The sequence below is a fragment of the Corvus hawaiiensis genome, chromosome 16, assembly GCF_020740725.1.
Source record: "Corvus hawaiiensis isolate bCorHaw1 chromosome 16, bCorHaw1.pri.cur, whole genome shotgun sequence".
NCBI lineage: Eukaryota > Metazoa > Chordata > Aves > Passeriformes > Corvidae > Corvus > Corvus hawaiiensis.
Window position 1 is genome coordinate 5625306 of NC_063228.1, and position 16251 is coordinate 5641556.

At 46.2% G+C, this 16251-nt stretch overlaps 1 protein-coding gene across 1 annotated transcript; it reads right to left on the reverse strand.

The window, feature by feature from the left end:
* Positions 1 to 3848: 3848 nt before the first annotated feature.
* Positions 3849 to 15297, reverse strand: LOC125334525 (cytochrome P450 3A9-like). The gene is made up of 13 exons (XM_048321446.1): positions 15163 to 15297; positions 12428 to 12521; positions 11822 to 11874; positions 10636 to 10735; positions 9955 to 10068; positions 9588 to 9676; positions 8473 to 8621; positions 7486 to 7613; positions 6737 to 6821; positions 6227 to 6387; positions 5602 to 5828; positions 4631 to 4793; positions 3849 to 4468 (listed from the first exon to the last, which is right to left on the reverse strand). Exons 1-13 carry the CDS (start codon positions 15231 to 15233, stop codon positions 4370 to 4372), a joined length of 1533 nt encoding a protein of 510 aa, XP_048177403.1. The 5' UTR covers positions 15234 to 15297; the 3' UTR covers positions 3849 to 4369.
* Positions 15298 to 16251: the final 954 nt, after the last annotated feature.

The following is a 16251-nucleotide window of genomic DNA, read 5'->3' on the forward strand; positions in this document are numbered from 1 at the left end:
CCCGGACACAGTCCAGGGGATGAACTGGAACTTATTTTCCTGGGCTCTCTGTGGTGTATGGATGGAATCAGTATTTTGCCAAGTGAAGATGGGTAAATGCATCCAGCTGTGCTGGACTGGCTTCAGTTCATAAGTGGCAGGAAAGGTTTTTCATTTTCCCTTGAGCAGTTATATTGTCTTCCCCACTCCATTTGCAAACTTGTGGCTGCACAAGTACCTCAGAGTGGGCTTATACATTATATATATACGTATAAATGTATGGAAGCTGCAGGCCTTGGAACAAGGTGCATTTGTATCCAGACATTGTACCCAGCCATGCAGGGAGGCCCAGAGAGAACATCCCTGAACATCTGCTGTGAAATGGTTAAATAAAAACTTTGTTCCAAGTCTTCAAAGGTATTTTGAGCATCTTTGCAACATTTTCAAGTGTTCAGGAACAAAACAAAATGAAAAAACCTTGGAGGGGGAAATTATCTGTGTCATGGGTGATACAAAGCTGCACCAGTACCTATAAAGTGCCCCAGCAATACAAGAGAATTGGAGTAATGAACAGAAATGCTCAGTTAGAGCTTTTTCCATATTTTATGTTAATCATTAGGTTAGAGCCGAAATTAGCTTTAATTGATATTAAGAGTTGAAAAAATGAATCCTCCAGAGAATGAGTCTCTTTAACCTTTAATGATGCAGTAAATAAAATATCCTGTCAACATTTGTGCAACAGTAAGGGCTTTCAAAATTCCATATCTGTGTGGTGAGCAATTCAATATGTCTAATTCTCTCCATTACAGCAGAGAAAAGTGATGTCGTTGCATAAATTCAGCTGCAGGTTTTCCATGTTTCCAATCTATCTGGTAATTCCCCACGCTGGCTTGTTGCTTCTACCAGGGAGATGGAGAGAGGAAGGAGGGACTGAGATCAATCCCAGTCCCAGTGCTGCTGTTTCCACTTGTGTCCCTTGACTTGCTGGCTCCTGATGCCAGAGAAACTGTGCCTCAGTTGAGGTAAAAGGAGCAACGCTGCCTATTCTTCCTTTCAGGTGAAATATGCCTGGAAATGTTTCATTTTTTCACTTTAAAGGCACAGCAGATTTGCAAAAGACTTCAATACTTCAGGGACACTTAGTTTGCTAATAGTCAGACCATTCTTCTCTCTGTCAGGGCTCAGCCTGGTGTTGAAATACCTCATAAGTGAGTTGGTGAAGCACAAGAAACATTCCCTCACTGTGAGCAGGAAACCTGTTTTTCATAAAATCCACGTGGTCATTGCAATCAGCTGGAAGCATTACAGCATTTAGGCGAGTTAGGAGTGAGAGTGACTCTGCTGTAGTTAACTGGGAAACAGAAAACAAATCTCCCCACTCAAAACCACCTTTTGTCTCTCACCAGGACTGATGTAATAGCAATCCTCATCCCATGGGCTATAAACCTCCTTAGGGAAGTTCCCTTCTGTGTGAAAGGGAATATATTTCTGCATATTTACTGAAGCTCTTGAGGGATGCTGATGTTTCTCTGGGTGTGAGTCTGTTACACTGCAGTGATGTGAAAATAACTTCTCTGAGACAAGGCTGTAAAGCCTTTGAGAAAACCATGTGTGTTTTAAAATGCTGGTGAAACATCAATTTTCTTCACTCTGTTTTTTTCCTTCTTACTTGGAGTTTGGGAGGATCAAGGTAAGGAAGAGAAACAGAAGTGTCCCCGCAATTAACTTCTACCTTACATTGTGTTTTCTTTCCTCTGATGAGACCCAGCTATTTTGGGACAGTTCAATGTCCCAGGCCTGACAAGGATGTGTTGAAACAGTGCCTAAGCACTGGAACAGGCTGCCCAGGGCAGTGGTGGAATCTCCTTCTCTGGAAGTGTTCCAAAGAAGTGTTTGTGGCAACTGGGGACATGGTTTATGTGATTTAGTGGTGAGCATGATGGTGGGTTAATGGCTGGATTTGATGATCTTAGAGGCCTTTTCCAACCATAAAGATTCTGTGATTTTATGACTCAGCAAGGAGTCCAGATAAAATAAATGTTTTATCAGCAAAAACCATTCAAGAGGTGAGTTAAGCTATGCTGTGCCTGATGTAAAGTGGAAACAGACAACCCAGTGAAACCTGATGGAGGCCCAGGACCAGCAGACTCCTGGCCAAGTCACTTCTGAGGGGTGACCAGCAAAGCAGTGGGAAGTGCTGGGAATGATGGAGGCAGCCCTTATAAGCAAAGTAATTTTATGGAGTTAAGACACGGAGGATCTAATTTTCCTCTAGAAGACTCATTACCGCGATTTTGTAACATGTTATTTATGGGCTGTTATGATAGTCCTGGCAGGTCATAATTGGCTGAAGCCGGAAAATTAGTCACATTTTTCACATTTGGAAGAGTGATCTGTACAGTTGCACTTAATGACTTCATTCCCGGAGAGCCCCGTGCAGGGAGGGAACTGCCTGGCCTGTGGTGTGGCTGGATTAACCTTTGTGCTTCTGGGCACCCTACAAAGGCACCTGGGTTTGCTCATCAGGTGGCAAAAGCACTTTTCATAACTTCAGAGAAGTTCTTTGGCATGTAAGTGATTTGCTGCTTTGGTGATAGCTTCCCCTTTCTTTCCCTTTCCTCAACTCTGAGTTAGTTTTGCCTGGCACCGGATTTCCTACAGAAAAATGCCTTTTTTAAACTGGTTTGTCCATGCATTGCACTGTCCCTGTCAGAGCCACTGCAGCATCAGAGTCAGTCAGAGAGGCCCAGCTCTTCCAGGGATGGTTTCTAACCCCTGGTAAGAGATGGGCAACAGATTAAACTGAGGCAGGGCCTTATTGGCAACACTCCTAAGAGCCTTGCTGTGTACACAGCACAACCCAAACAGTCTATCACAGATGATGAATCAGAAGGGAGCACTGTAATGGTTTTATTTGCCTTTTGGGACAGCACAAGCTGCTTACTCTTGAATTAGAGCCTGGTGAATGTTGCTGTATCTTCCAGAAAAATGGACAGCTTTGATTTGGGGATTTCCAGTGATGAGGAATCCACTGTGCTGTTGCCTGTCCACTCCCAAACCCCTGAATAGTCATTGGTAAAGAATGGATCTGAATTGTTGCATGAATTTGTTTTCTGTGGGATTGCAGCATTTGGGTCATGTTGCAGTTTTGTCTGCTAGACTAAAGAGAAAAGCACATTGCCACAGGAGAAAATTACAGATCACGATCCAGCAAATAATGCCTTGGAATTAAGGGTGCCAGGAGAAAGTTAAGGGGTGACTGGATTTGATTTGCAGCTTTTGTAGAAACCTTTCCCATTTCACTAATATCTGTTTTGGTTTTTGGTAGGTGTCAAGACCAGCACAATTTACTGGAGTGTGAAATTCAGATCTGGGAGAACCTCCCACCTGCTTTGTGATACTCCCTGTTTAAATGGTCAGAGATGGTGTGAGCCCTTGGGTCAGAGCACCCTGCTGATGACAGCAGCAGCTCAAAAACCCATCGCCAGCAATGACTAAACCCCATCCATGGCTCTGGGAGGAAAGGCTCAGCTCCAGGCTGTGTGCAGACCATTCCTCCAGGAGCACTGGCCCTCCTGCAGTGCTGTCCTCTCCTCCTGGGAGCTGCTGCTCTCTCTAATCCATCCTCTGTCACTGCAGCATGGGAAAGGGTTGGCCGGTGCTGAACTGAAGGCAACCTCTTAATCAAAGTAAGAGGTGGGAGCTGGAGTGTTTGTAAAATACCGTACAAATGGGAGGGTTTGATGGCGTTAAATGAAGGATCAGATTCATTAAATTAAGTGGAAAGCAATGTACATGGATAATTTCAAGGGTTGAGGCTGAATATGGGTTTTAAATAGGAAGTGATCAGCCGCTATACACAACACAGAGCAGCTCTCAAACATTTTTAATGACAGTATTTGTACACACTTTAGTTTAATTAACACATGGCACAGGAGAGGGTTGGTAACTAGGATGTGTAGTCTCACACCAGTCGTCTCAATTAGAACACATGAAATTTCAAGCATCGATACACCCAGAAGAACAGCACCCGTCCCTGCCTGGCGAGGTCTGGCAGTTTGAATTTCCATCACACCTTGTTTTTCTTGGATGTGGCAGTAATTCCTTCCCTCCAGATGGAGAAGTCCCCTTAGAAGTGGATGATAAGCCTCTCATTTGGATTTATTTCTTGTTTTCTGCAATCAAAATTAAGGGGACTGTGTATTGTCACTACCCAGTGATCCACGTTACATTTCTGACAGCTATGTTTATTAGTAAATATGTAGTAATTGCTTCCAGAATTAACTGGAGCTGCTCTTCTGTGTCTGTTCATGTAGGAGAGATTTCCTGTGATGTGTGATCCCTTTGCTAGCACAGCAGTCCTTGGATGCCAGGGGACTGTGGCTGGGTTTCAGTTCTTGGCGGGCTCAGTGCTGGTCTGGGGCACCAACTTCAGAACAATTGGCTTCTTTGGCGTTAAGAGCCCCACTGAGCTCAGCTGGATCGGGATCTGCAACAATGAGAGGGAAAACATGGGTGGAGATGGACAAGTTAAATATGCAGAGATGAAAGGTTCAGGCACAACTGGATCTGTGGTGCTGCAAGTGCAAAGCGTCTGGTGTTGGCACCTGGCTCCTCCTGTGCGAGCCTCAAGCCACCACATGCTCCTCACCTGAGTCTCTTTGCAGGTCTGGAAGGTGAAATGCTGCAGCAGGGAGGCGATGGCGACTTTCAGACTCAGGAGAGCAAACCTCATCCCGATGCAGTTCCTGGGACCAGCCCCAAAGGGCAGGTACGTGTACGGGTCTATGGACTCCTTGTTCTCCTTACTGAACCTGGATGATGACATGGGTGGGGAAAAGAAATGAAGGCAGCAAAACCTACGTATCTTATTTATCCAGGGATCTCTCACTGGTGCGCTGCAGAGCCTTGTTTGGGTTTTTCCTAAGGTGTCTCAGGGCACCCCAGAAATCAAGTGCTATGACCAAGCCCTTGCCCAGGACAGGGTGGAGTCCAACTTGAGGGTTTGATTTTAATTCTGTCCATCCTAATTAGTAGAAGTTGGAAGCAAGGTGAAAATTCAGGCAACATCCTGTCCCACAGTGACAGAGATTTCCTGTCTGTGGTATTTGGTGAGAGAGGAGCCAGAAGCTGTTTTGGTTAGGAGCAGCCTATGGCTTCAGTTTCTCTGGGAATGAGAGGTAGGTATCAGTTACAAAAATAACCAGCTAGGGAAGGTTATCCTTGAAAACAAGGAGGGAAGGCAATTCTGGAAGGATCAGGTCTGGCATATTTAGTAGAAGCGTGTATGAAGGGAACAGGTTCAGCAAGGAGGATTATAGAGGATGGCCAGCAGTTACAAAAACTCCACATTTACCCCCTCTCAGGAAGCTTAGAAACTGGGTACAAGATCCTATGAGGTATCAGTGGTATTCTCCCAATAAGATTATGTTGTTTGAAACCCTGCTTTAAGTGCAGGTTTTTTCTTCTTAAAATGACATTCCCACGAGCCTGCAATTTCTCATTCATATTGTTTGTAAAAAGATAGGAAGAACACCATTAGGAAGCTAATCAGAGATTAATGCTTAATTACTGAGGAAAAAGCAGTGTGATATTTCTTCCCTTCCATTAAGCTTTTTGTACCTTTCTGGCCTGAACTCCTCTGGGTTGGGCCAGTACTCGGGGTCACGGTGTATGATGTAGGGTGGGATTGTGACCACAACTCCTTTGGGAATGGTCACTCCATTTATCTCCACGTCTTTCTTGCAGACTCTCTCAATCCGCCCCCCAAGGGGATAGATCCGGAGGGTTTCATTCACTACCATGTCAAGATATTCCAGTTTCATAATTGCTTCGTATGTGAGAGGAGCCTGCAGGACAACAGGAGGAAGGTGACCAGGTATGCTGGCATCAGAACTGGATTGTCCTAAAATGACTGCGGAGACCAGAGTGTCCCCAACCCCCACTGCCCCAAATTTGACTCAGACTTGCTGAAGAAGAAAATGCAAAGGTAGGAATTGAGCAATTGGTTTCATTTTTCTGCCCCTGAGTTATGGAAATGCGTGGAAATCCACATCCTCTTGCGCACAGGTGCAGAATGTGGCAAATGGGTTTGAGCAGTGGGGTGGCTGGAAGGTTTCAGCTGTCGAAAGAAAATCACTGCAGGGCTGAGTTGTCCCAGTGTGTGGCTCCCAGAGCTCTTGGAAAATCCATGGTAGTTAGGAGCTAAAGATTTCTCATTGCCCTGACTGAACCAGGGTTCCCTTACCTTGTTGGGCAGGACTGTGTTGATCTCCTGCAGCAGCTTTTGCTGCACATCAGGGTGCAGGGCCAGCTCATAGGCCAGGTAACCTAGGGTGTTGCTCGTGGGCTCATACCCAGCAAAGATAAAGATGAATGCCTGGGCCAGGACCTCTATGTCAGTCAGGGCTGTGGGGAGATGAGCAAAAGCAGTGTTGGCTGACGGTCTCAACAGGGACCAGGCAGCAACAGGTGGTGTTGAGGCAGGTTTGCTGCAGTTGTTTTCTGATTACGCTTCTAAAACTGCTCTGCCTGCCTGGAAAAATCCATTTTATAGAAGAGGCAGGTGATTTCCTGAGTATAAATAACTGACAGGGCAGTCCTGCTCCCTGGACAGGGATCTTAGCCTGGTTCTGGCACCAGGAGATGGAATTCTGCCTGGAGCTGGTCAGTGGAGATGATGGGGACCCGGACACCTCCCCATATTCTCCTCACTCCCACAGCCCCGTTCCCATGATGAGGATTTGGGTGTTGTTACCTTTATTTGAGGGATTTGCTTCATTGTTCCCCTCGCTGGCTGAGTGCTGGGATTCGATCATCAGCTGCAGGAAATCTACCCTGCCCTGAGAGGGAAAGCAGGAAAGTCTCTTTGGTGACAGGTTTCTTGGAGGGCTCAGATAAGTAGATTTCACAATCTAAGCACAATTTTCAGACTGAGAGCATCCCCAAAATGCACATGACTTCCTCACTGAAAAACATAGTGCTTGCTTTTTATTTTGGAAATCTGTCTTTCCTATCCATTAAGCCACTGGGTGGGAGAACAGTGTCTTGGATGAATTTGGGGAAAGGGATCCAAACTCTGAAAGGCAGAATTTTGTCAGGAAGCAGCTGCAGTTTTCGAAAAACGAGAGGAGAAGGCACAACCCTAAAGGTGATTTTGCTGCTTGTGTGCTGCTTACTCTGCACTCTCTCATCCTCTGCCTAATCTTCTTCAGGGAGTCTCTCACTCTCTCATTACAAGTGCTGCACACTGAAGCTTAGACCAATTCTGCTGAGCCTTTATCTGGATTTGGCTTCAGATCATGGATGTACAAAGTCCCCTTGATTATCTGCCAGGACGGGTCAGGTGGGGCTTTTCTGACAGTATTAAAATGAAGTGTTTACACTTGAGTAGGCTCAGGGTTTTGTTGAGTCATTGTACTTTGGCTTCACCTTTGATATCATCACCCTAATTATGTCTCACTTCAGTGTACTTTCTGCCACAATTGCTCTCAAATTCCCACTCACCTTGTGGGCCTCCTTTTCACGTTCCTGCTTAATTTTGGCGATGGATCTCATGAAAAAATCTACAGCATCACTGGGGAAGAAACTTACTCCTGCCTTGGCCAACAGAGGAGTAAGGAATGGGAAAACAACTGAAAAACAAATCGAGAATTAAATTGCACACTGTAAATAAACCCCTCCTTATATCAGATAGCTGTGGATGCCACTGGGAAATTATTTCCTTTTTTAATTTCTTTACCTGAGAAAAGCATGGACTTTGCCTTTTTTCCTTCTGTTTCATTCCCTTGGAATAGTTTTTTGTCAAACAGGCACAGCCAAGCTGGGTATAAACTTTCCTTTAAGGGAAGACCAAGGCATATTCCACCTCCTATTTCTAGGGCTCTGTTTTCTAAAGGCAGGTTACTTCTGGACACAACAGGAATGTGGCTCAGAAGAGAAATATTGAAAATTCTGAATTCTTTTTTCAGGCTGCTCTATTCACTGCCTTGCCGTGATCATGCAAACATTTTCAAGTCCCCTTCAGAGTGTTTCCTTCATCACAGAAACTGGATCTTCTTCTGTATAGTTTCATAAAATCTACAGCACCAGAACCTCCTCTATGCACAGATCCCAAGTTTCCCTGGGTTTCAGCAAGGTATCTAACCTTAATTTAAGGTCCAATGCTGCTAGGATGCTGCGCTGGGGGAAATTGCATCTAATTACAGTCCCCACTCAGCACTCTCTTCCAGAAAATGCATTTCAGATAGCACCGCTCTCCTCAAGCCTCACCTGCTTTTCAATCTTCGAATAATTTCCCAGCACTTAATTGGATATTTCTGGGTGGTTCATAAGTTTCTTGCACTGTGGATGGCAAAGGTGGAGGAAGCTTTTCCCCATCTCCACCCCAGGGTTTCAGCATGAAGCTCACAACGAGGAAATGATGAGACAAGGGCCAGTTGGACTTCATTCCTGGCAAGGGAAGTTATCCAAGCAATACCTGGAGTCACTTACATGACAAGATGAAGAGTGGGTCAAAAAAGTCAAACTTGACCAGTTTCTTCATCTCTCTGACAAAGGGGTCTTTGGGGTTGTTCATGGAGTCAATGTTCACACCAAAGGAAGTGCTGGTGACCACGTCCATGCTGTAGCTCCCAAAGATGCTGAGGAAAGGTGGGAAAAAATAGACTGTGGTTAAATATTTGGACTGAGTGTATTTTTTCCTCATGTCTATGTGACATTCAAATATAAAGTCTCATAAGACCTCCTGCCTTGGGTTGGAAAAGAGTATTGGATATGTGGTACTGAACAGCACTTACAGAAAAGCGGATAGATTTTTAGAGAGCTTTGGTTTCCAGCCTGCACAGGTTTTGAAGTCAGACAGCTTTTCCAAGGATTTTAAAACAACATGGAATGGATTAGTGGATGGACAGCATGTGGAAGGTTAGCATGGTAACCTCATGGGAGGGGTGGCACCACACTGCCTCAAACATGCCCTGAGAGTGGTCTTGTCCCACCCAGCACAGCTCCTGTTCCAAACTGTCCAAGCCCTTCCCTTGCAAGATTTTGGTTCAGAGGGAGCTTTGCTGGTTTGTGGTTCATGGTGTGCAGCTGCCCCTGCTGCATTTATGCTTTGAAATTGGGGGTGCAATACACAGGGTTTTGTCCAGAGCCCATATGGAGGGCACAGATGAGGCAAAAACACTCAGGGCCACTCTAGAGCCTCAGTCCCCCCAGCAAAGGGGCATGTGAGGGATGAGCATCCCACAGTGCTGTGTGGGGCAGAGAGGTCAGCAACCCCTGTGTCCTGGGGAAGGAGAAGGTGCTGCACAGAGATCCTGAGTGTATGCAGGAAAAACTGGGTTTTCCTGCCCATCTTGGAGTTATCTTGGATCTGTGGATTCACAAAGCTGTGCTGGAGCACTTTTCTTCCTATCTACTTCTAGGAAGTTTCCTAACATCCAAATTAAATTTTCCCCTCTTAAATTTCCAGTCAGGCTTTCAGCAAGCCCCCTTCCTCCTTTCAGAGCCCTGGTTGACCCAGGGAAAGATCTGCATTGCTGGTAGCCAATGACCCACAGCACTTTAAACAAGGTTTGCTCTGTCTGCTGCTCTTAGCAGCTACTTACTCCTTTACAGATATTGGGCTGTCCTCTTTCACTTGCTTTTGAACATTCTCCACCAAAATTTTCCCATAGTGCTTCATTATAGGGAACATCTGTAACACAAAACAGGCATGGTCACTCCAGTACAGTACATTTAACTCCTTTGGACAGGCTCATGAAGACTATGGGGAGTGCCATGAATATTTACAAATAAGACCTCTCTGCTCAGTTTTTATTTTAAGACTTTTCTGGTTTCAATTAGGCATAAATTAAACAGGCCATCTTAGTTGCTAGGCTCTGACTAAAGAAATCAGACCCCTGGGACAATCTCAGCCTTAAAGCACTGCCTACTGACTTTGTGATTTAGTCTGTACCTGCCCCTCTGTTTTACCTCCTTTAGTTTTCCACTGGTGAAGGTTGGAGAGAGCAGAGTACGGAGCCTTTTCCAGTGTTCATCTTCGGCTAATGTGATGGCATTGGCCAGTGCCCCTGCCAAATCTACACGCTGCAGAGGAAAAAGAGAAGGTGTTAACCCCAGAAAAGAGAGCAGCCTCCTTGCCAGGGGTGGGAATGGGGCATGCAAACCCCTCCCCGGGCTCTTCCAGGGGCATTGCTGCTGGCAGTGGGCTGTGGCCTGACAAACAGCCTCTCTCAAGACACACATGCATAAATAATCCCCTTTCCTGCAGTAAACCAGCTGAGAGGTGCCATTCCCAACCCCAGAGCAAGTCCAATCAGCCCAACACCTGCCTGTCTGTGTGTACCCACCATGTCCCATCCCAGCTGGTGGCATGTGTGCATCCTTACAGATTCCTGCGTGCTCACACCCACCCAAATTCATCCACATATACAGATATATACATATACAGGTGTGAGAACAGACTCAGTCTGCTCCCTCTGCCAGCCCCGGTGTGCAGTCCAGGCTGTAAGGCAGAGGAACAGTGACATGCAGTGGCCGTGTTCAGCAATCCCTATAGTGCAGCCACTTGTTCCCAAAGGATGCTTGGCATGCCTGTCTCCTCCTGCACTTTTCCTGGGCTCTGGTGGTAGACCACAGCACTTCTGCTCTTACCCTCCTGTTGGTGAAGGTGGTGTAACAGTCTTTGACCAGCACAGATTTGATGATCTGGGGGTCAGTGACAGCCAGAGTGGGTTGCCTTCCATCGTAAATCCTGGCGGGGGGAGAAGAGGAGGCAGGTAAATAACCTCAGATAATTGAAGTGTAAGGCTTGGCTGATGCCCACGAAACAAAATGTATTGAACAAATGTTCTTCCATCACCAGCCCTGCTGCTCTGTTGTCTGAGTACAGAAATGTAGAAAGTAGAGATGGAAAAGGACTCCCAGACCTTTTCCCATCTGGTTTTGTAAATGATAAAAGGGCATAAATACCTTCCAAATTCACTGGGAAATGAGCAGGGCTCAGTTGTTCAAAGGAGCAGATACTAAATGAAGCAAGTGTCTTCACTTTCTCCCCTGACTCTCTGTGTTTTTCCAGGCACTTAAACACATTACAGTATTAGAAGGAAACTTGTTCGCCCCCTTTCAGGCTCTTGAGTTGGGTGTCTGGAGACAGGCTGACAGCACTGAGACATCCTTGGAGGTGAAACTCAGTCCTTTTTTCTGTCTTTCTAAGCTGCCAGTTCTGAATGCTTTCTGGAACAGATGTAGATTAAGCTGATTTGTGCACTCTCCCCACTTGTGTAAAGATACATTTTCCAGACTCTGTTTTTTAAAGCTGCTGTAGGGACCAGTGGCTGCATCATAGAGGATGTGCAAGGTTGTAGGCTAAGATATAACATCAGTGATAAAAGCCATGGGAGGAGTGTCTAGAGCAGAACAACTCCTACTGCAGCAGGTGAGGATCAGCAGCACGAGCAAGTCTTAGGATCAGCTCCAAAGGGAGTCACTCACATTCCTCTGCTGTTTGTGAACCAGAGGAACGCAATCTCCCAGTTCCAGATCCTGCTTAAGTAAATAGTTCTGCTGATGATTTTGTTAGGAGTGGGTGAGGGCCTTTTGTTACCAGATTTAAACTGGTTTTCATGGCACTGGTCAAAATAGTTTCTGTATGATGTGGCAGTGGCACAACACCAGGCTCCAATGAAAGCCACCAGCAGCACCCTGTCACTGCTGTTCTCATCCTGTTGGGACTGTCAGGGCTGCAGGTGGAGAAAAGGGAGCTTTCCTAATTAAATTTTTCTCCCCTTCTTATGGATTCTAGTTTTACTCTAAGAAGAGATCAGTGGTTCATACTCACCCCCAGACCTTCCCATATTTCTTGAAGCATTCATTGTCAAAATCCATGAAACCCTGTGGAAAGCAATTCAACAATTGTCATGGACTAGCCTGGATTGAAAGAGGCCCACAAGGACCATCCAAGTCCAACTCCTGGCCCTGCACAGGACAGCTCCAAAAATCCCACCATGTGTCAGTGTTGTCTGAATGCTCCTTGAGCTCTGGCAGAGTTGGTGCTGAATTATCTCAGAGAGGATGCAGTGGAAGGGATGATGTTGGAAACAGTAGGTGGGGAGGAATAGCGCTAAACTAATGTTCAGAGCTGCTTTATGAGCCTTCCTTCCCTTCAAAGCCATGATGAAGCATAAGTGTACGCTGTGCTTTGAGGGAGCTGTTTGCCAGGGCGCTGGCAAAGGGCAGGTGGAAATCAGCCACCCAGGAGCGCTCCTTTGGGGATGCCCCTTGGTCTGTGCCACTGAGCCTTATCCCACTCTGGCCTTTGCATGAGCCCCGAGTGACAGAGGAGCTGGCATTTGGAGATAAGTTATCTTCACTGTGTATCTGTTCAGCTACAGCTGTGCCCACAAAGGTGGGGTTGCTGGAGCCAGGGAGGACTTCAGTCACTCACTTTGCGATATTCCAGGCACGTCCCAAAGAAAGGCAGAGGTCTTGGCCCGGGAATGCCCAACTTCTTGAACAGTCCAAATGGCCAGGTCCCATATCTGTGGGACAGAAAAGACAGCAGTGTTACATCACTGTGGCACTGGGGCTGCAGCAACATCCCTTTGGAGATGAGGGAGGGAGGCTGATCCAAGAGGTGGAAAAAAGCAGTGCAAGTGAAAATTGCCCTGTAAAAAACTACTTAATGACCATGGTAAGACTCACACAGAGCTTTGGAGGGATCCCTTTGGTGTGAAAGCAATTGTTTCCACCAGAGCACCTGTGGAGACAGCATCTGAAGTCTTTAGCAAAAGTCCTGAGAGGAGCTCATTGCTAACCAAAGGAGAGGCAGAAAAGGGAGCTGGAAGAAGGAACACCAAGCTTACATGTTTTTATTGATGAGAAATCAAAGCAGTGCCAGAAATTATGTCCCAAACAGGGCTTTTGTCAAACTGCACTTCAATGTCATTTATTGTTCGCCCTCCCTCAGTCCAGCATTAGCTCAGTGGAAGTCTTGTCTTGATGGTTTTCTCTTTAGATTTTATTGACAGCCTTGCAGATTTCTCTCCTCTGAAGCACCCTTCCTGGCAGCTCTAAAGTTATTGCTTCTACCTTGGGGCTTTCTCTTTCTCAACAAGGGCCTGGGCTGCAGCCTTTTGAAGCTCGTCTTCGGCTGTGTTGAAAGAGCTCCTCAAAATATTTGTTTTCAGTTAGTAGCTGCAGCTTCCCAAGTGAGCAGTTCATTGTAGAAGGGATATAAAATGGGGAAGGTTTGGCAGGGGATGCTATCAGAGATCCTCTTCAGGCCACGAGGCAGCAGCTGCTCAGGCGGGATCTTGGGGATGCTTATCTGAAAAGCCAAAATCTAGGCTGAGACTTAAGGGAGGTCTCCCTTACAATTAGCAATGCTTTATTAATTCTGGGGACCCCAAATGGGATCAGTCTCCGCCAGCACAGCTTCTGCCAGAGCACAAAAGCAGATCCCCCCCTTATGGTCCAAACAGGGCAGGTGAAAAATGGGGAGCTGGGTGGATTCAGGTGAAGAAAGGTTTCACAGAGCTCAGTTTGTCAATGTTTAATCTTCTTTGTCAAAGGTTAATTCAGTACTAGGAATCAAATGTTTGTGGATTCTCATTTGTAATGTTTATAGGTAGCCAGGGCTGCAGGAGGACCAGGAAATGTCAGGCTGGGGTGGTTACAAAGCCCAGAAATACTGTAGGAAAACAGGCTTAAACCACTTGAAACATGGCCAGGAAAATGTAGAGTAACACTCCTCCAACTAAAATGTGTCAGGGTTTTCTGCAGACTGAAAAGGACCATTCAGTGTAAAGCCAAAGAATAATCATTACTTCTTTCTACCATGGATGTGAACAAGAAATGCCTGATATTCCCTCATGTGTGAACTGGAACAATGTTGCCCCAGGTGGACAAGAAGCATCTAAACAACCTCTCTATGCCAATGGGCAGTGAAATTTCTATTTCAGCTCTGATATCAGAGCACAGACATCTGGGTTTAGTCCCTTTTGCCACAACAGAATTACAAGTGCGTGCAGAATGTGGAAGTCTGGTAACCAGCAATCTTAGATGGCCACAGAGTTACTGAAATACAAGTCTGGGTCAAGACTGAGGGTGGCTTTTTTTGGTTTTGTTGTTTTGGTGTGGTTTGGTTTGGGTTGGTTTTTTTTAATAGTCAGCCCCAAACAGGCTTTTGAGTGATCCAAATCACAGGAAAGGGTTTGAAAAATATGGCTAAAACTTTCTGAGCTTGCTGAGCTGCTGTGGCTGGAGCATTGCCAGGGCAGACAAATGGGCTGTGCTGGTGTGCACCACATCAATCGCTAGGGTTTATGGCTGGCAGTGCTCTGCCTCTGCCTCAGGGCTTGTCAGTACTGCCCAGTTTGTCCCAGCAGCCTCGCTGGCAGGGGCTGCCAGTGGAGACACTGTCCCAGCAAAGGGGTTTTTAACCAGCCCCGCTCTGCTGCGGTGAATGACACCAGCAAAGCCAAGGAAAGCATTTCCTCACTAGCACGGTTCCCCTGAAGCACAGAGGGTGCATTTCTGCTGTGGGATTTTGTCTGGAAAGCCAGGAGCAGGTGGCTGATCTTGCTCTGGGCTCCACTCCTTCCCCCAGCACGGGTGGCTGTGAGGAGGGACATGGGATGCAAATCAAGCCTCTGCAAAGGTCCCCTCCTGGTCCAGGTGCCTGTGGGAGCATCTTACCTGGGCACCAGGGAAGGAGTTAGGAGGAATAAAAACTGATCCTATGAATATTCTTTTCCTGGTATCTTTGTGCTGCTCTCCACCTGTGCTGCAGGGTCTTCTTCTGCTGGCTCACCTGCACAGCAGCCTCAGCCTGGGAAGCACAGCTGGATGTCTGCAAAAAATAACCTAATGGATCAGGACCCTGACTGAAACCAGCACCTTTCTGGTAACCACTAGCTGGCATTGTTATTATTCAATTATTCCTTTGATGCTTAGCAGCAATCTCATAACTGGATGGGAGTACTCCAAACCTAGGAGCAAGATCACACACCTGTACAGTCTTTAGACTTCTCTGTTACATCCCAGAGCCTGGTTAGATGCTGGAAAACTGGAAATCACACCTACTATTTGCTCTTCAGCAGATTAGTTGCATGAAAGTTAACAGTGGCAAGAAGAGCAAAATGGCAGGAGAACAGAATGAGTAAAGAATATTTTACTCACACTAGCAGGAAGGCCATGAAAAGAAGCAGAAGGGCCCATGTCTCTGTAGAGAAAGAAGGTAGAAGGTTCATTTCAGTTCTTCTCTGATTGGCTCTGCGTTCTGCCTTGACGTGCTTGTCCCACGTCTGTGGGAAACAGGAGTGCTTCACACTGTGCAATCTTTTTTATACTGTCATATGATTCAGGGGCCCTCCTTCTGTCATGGAGGAGGAGGAGTGGAAGGCAAAGGTAGAAAAGTCTGCTAATCTGAAAAACACAATTCATGTGATAGACAACTGCCTCGGTGAACTGTCTAAGGTTCAAGTTATTTAATGCATATGTTGCCAAACATTTCAGCTGGTTTCCCTGTTGTAACTAATCTCTGACTTCCCATTGATTCATGCCCCTGGGCTGCTACACCAAACTAAATAAAAGCAGGTTACAATGAAAAGGTAAATCCCAAAGCAGGTGTCAGGGCTGGTTCACAAAAGGAAAAGAGAAGCGAAAAGGTTATTCATATATTATATGACAAGATCTTTTCTGGCAGATGAATCAACTTTGACAGAATTTAAGATTTTGTTTGAAATATCTCTCTTTCTGTGTTGTGAAGTGCAAGCGCTGCCTGTGGTGGGTCAGAAGCAGCTTCTGACTACGGCAGGAATTTGTCCCCTGTAAAGGCTGTAGAAGTTCAGTCCACCTTGTTTGCTGGCCTGTGGCCAGGTGTTTTCTAGGAGAAATGCTGTCACTCCACAACCATAAACAGTTAAAGTGCCGCCCTTTCCAAAGCATCACTCACGGCTCACGAATAAAACCCACACCCACCCTTCTGCAGCAGCTGCGGAAAAGGCACAAGAAAGGGGAAAACAAATTTTGTACAGGCTCTCCAGTAAGAATGGTGCTGAAAAGCAAGAGCAGGTGTGGGTGTGCTGAGAGGAGATATGATGTGGACAAAACTGGGCTGTTTGGGTGGTGTTTGTTAGTGGGGATCAAGCCAGGGCAGGAGGTTCTATGGTTTGTGTAGATGTGCACTATGGCAATTTTAGGGCTTCATTCAGAGCTCTAAAATGAGCAATTCCCTTTGTATTAGCAGAGCTGTTGTCTTCAGAAAGG

Bases quoted from the DNA above. Each gene is read 5' to 3' on its own strand.
- LOC125334525 (XM_048321446.1), bottom strand. From the start codon at position 15,233: ATGAACCTTCTACCTTCTTTCTCTACAGAGACATGGGCCCTTCTGCTT. The intron at 6,822-7,485 runs GTGAGTGGGAAT...TTTCCCTCTCAG, and splicing joins GTGAAAAGGAGGCCCACAAG to GGCAGGGTAGATTTCCTGCA. The intron at 5,829-6,226 runs GTAAGGGAACCC...GTTGTCCTGCAG, and splicing joins ACACAGTCCTGCCCAACAAG to GCTCCTCTCACATACGAAGC.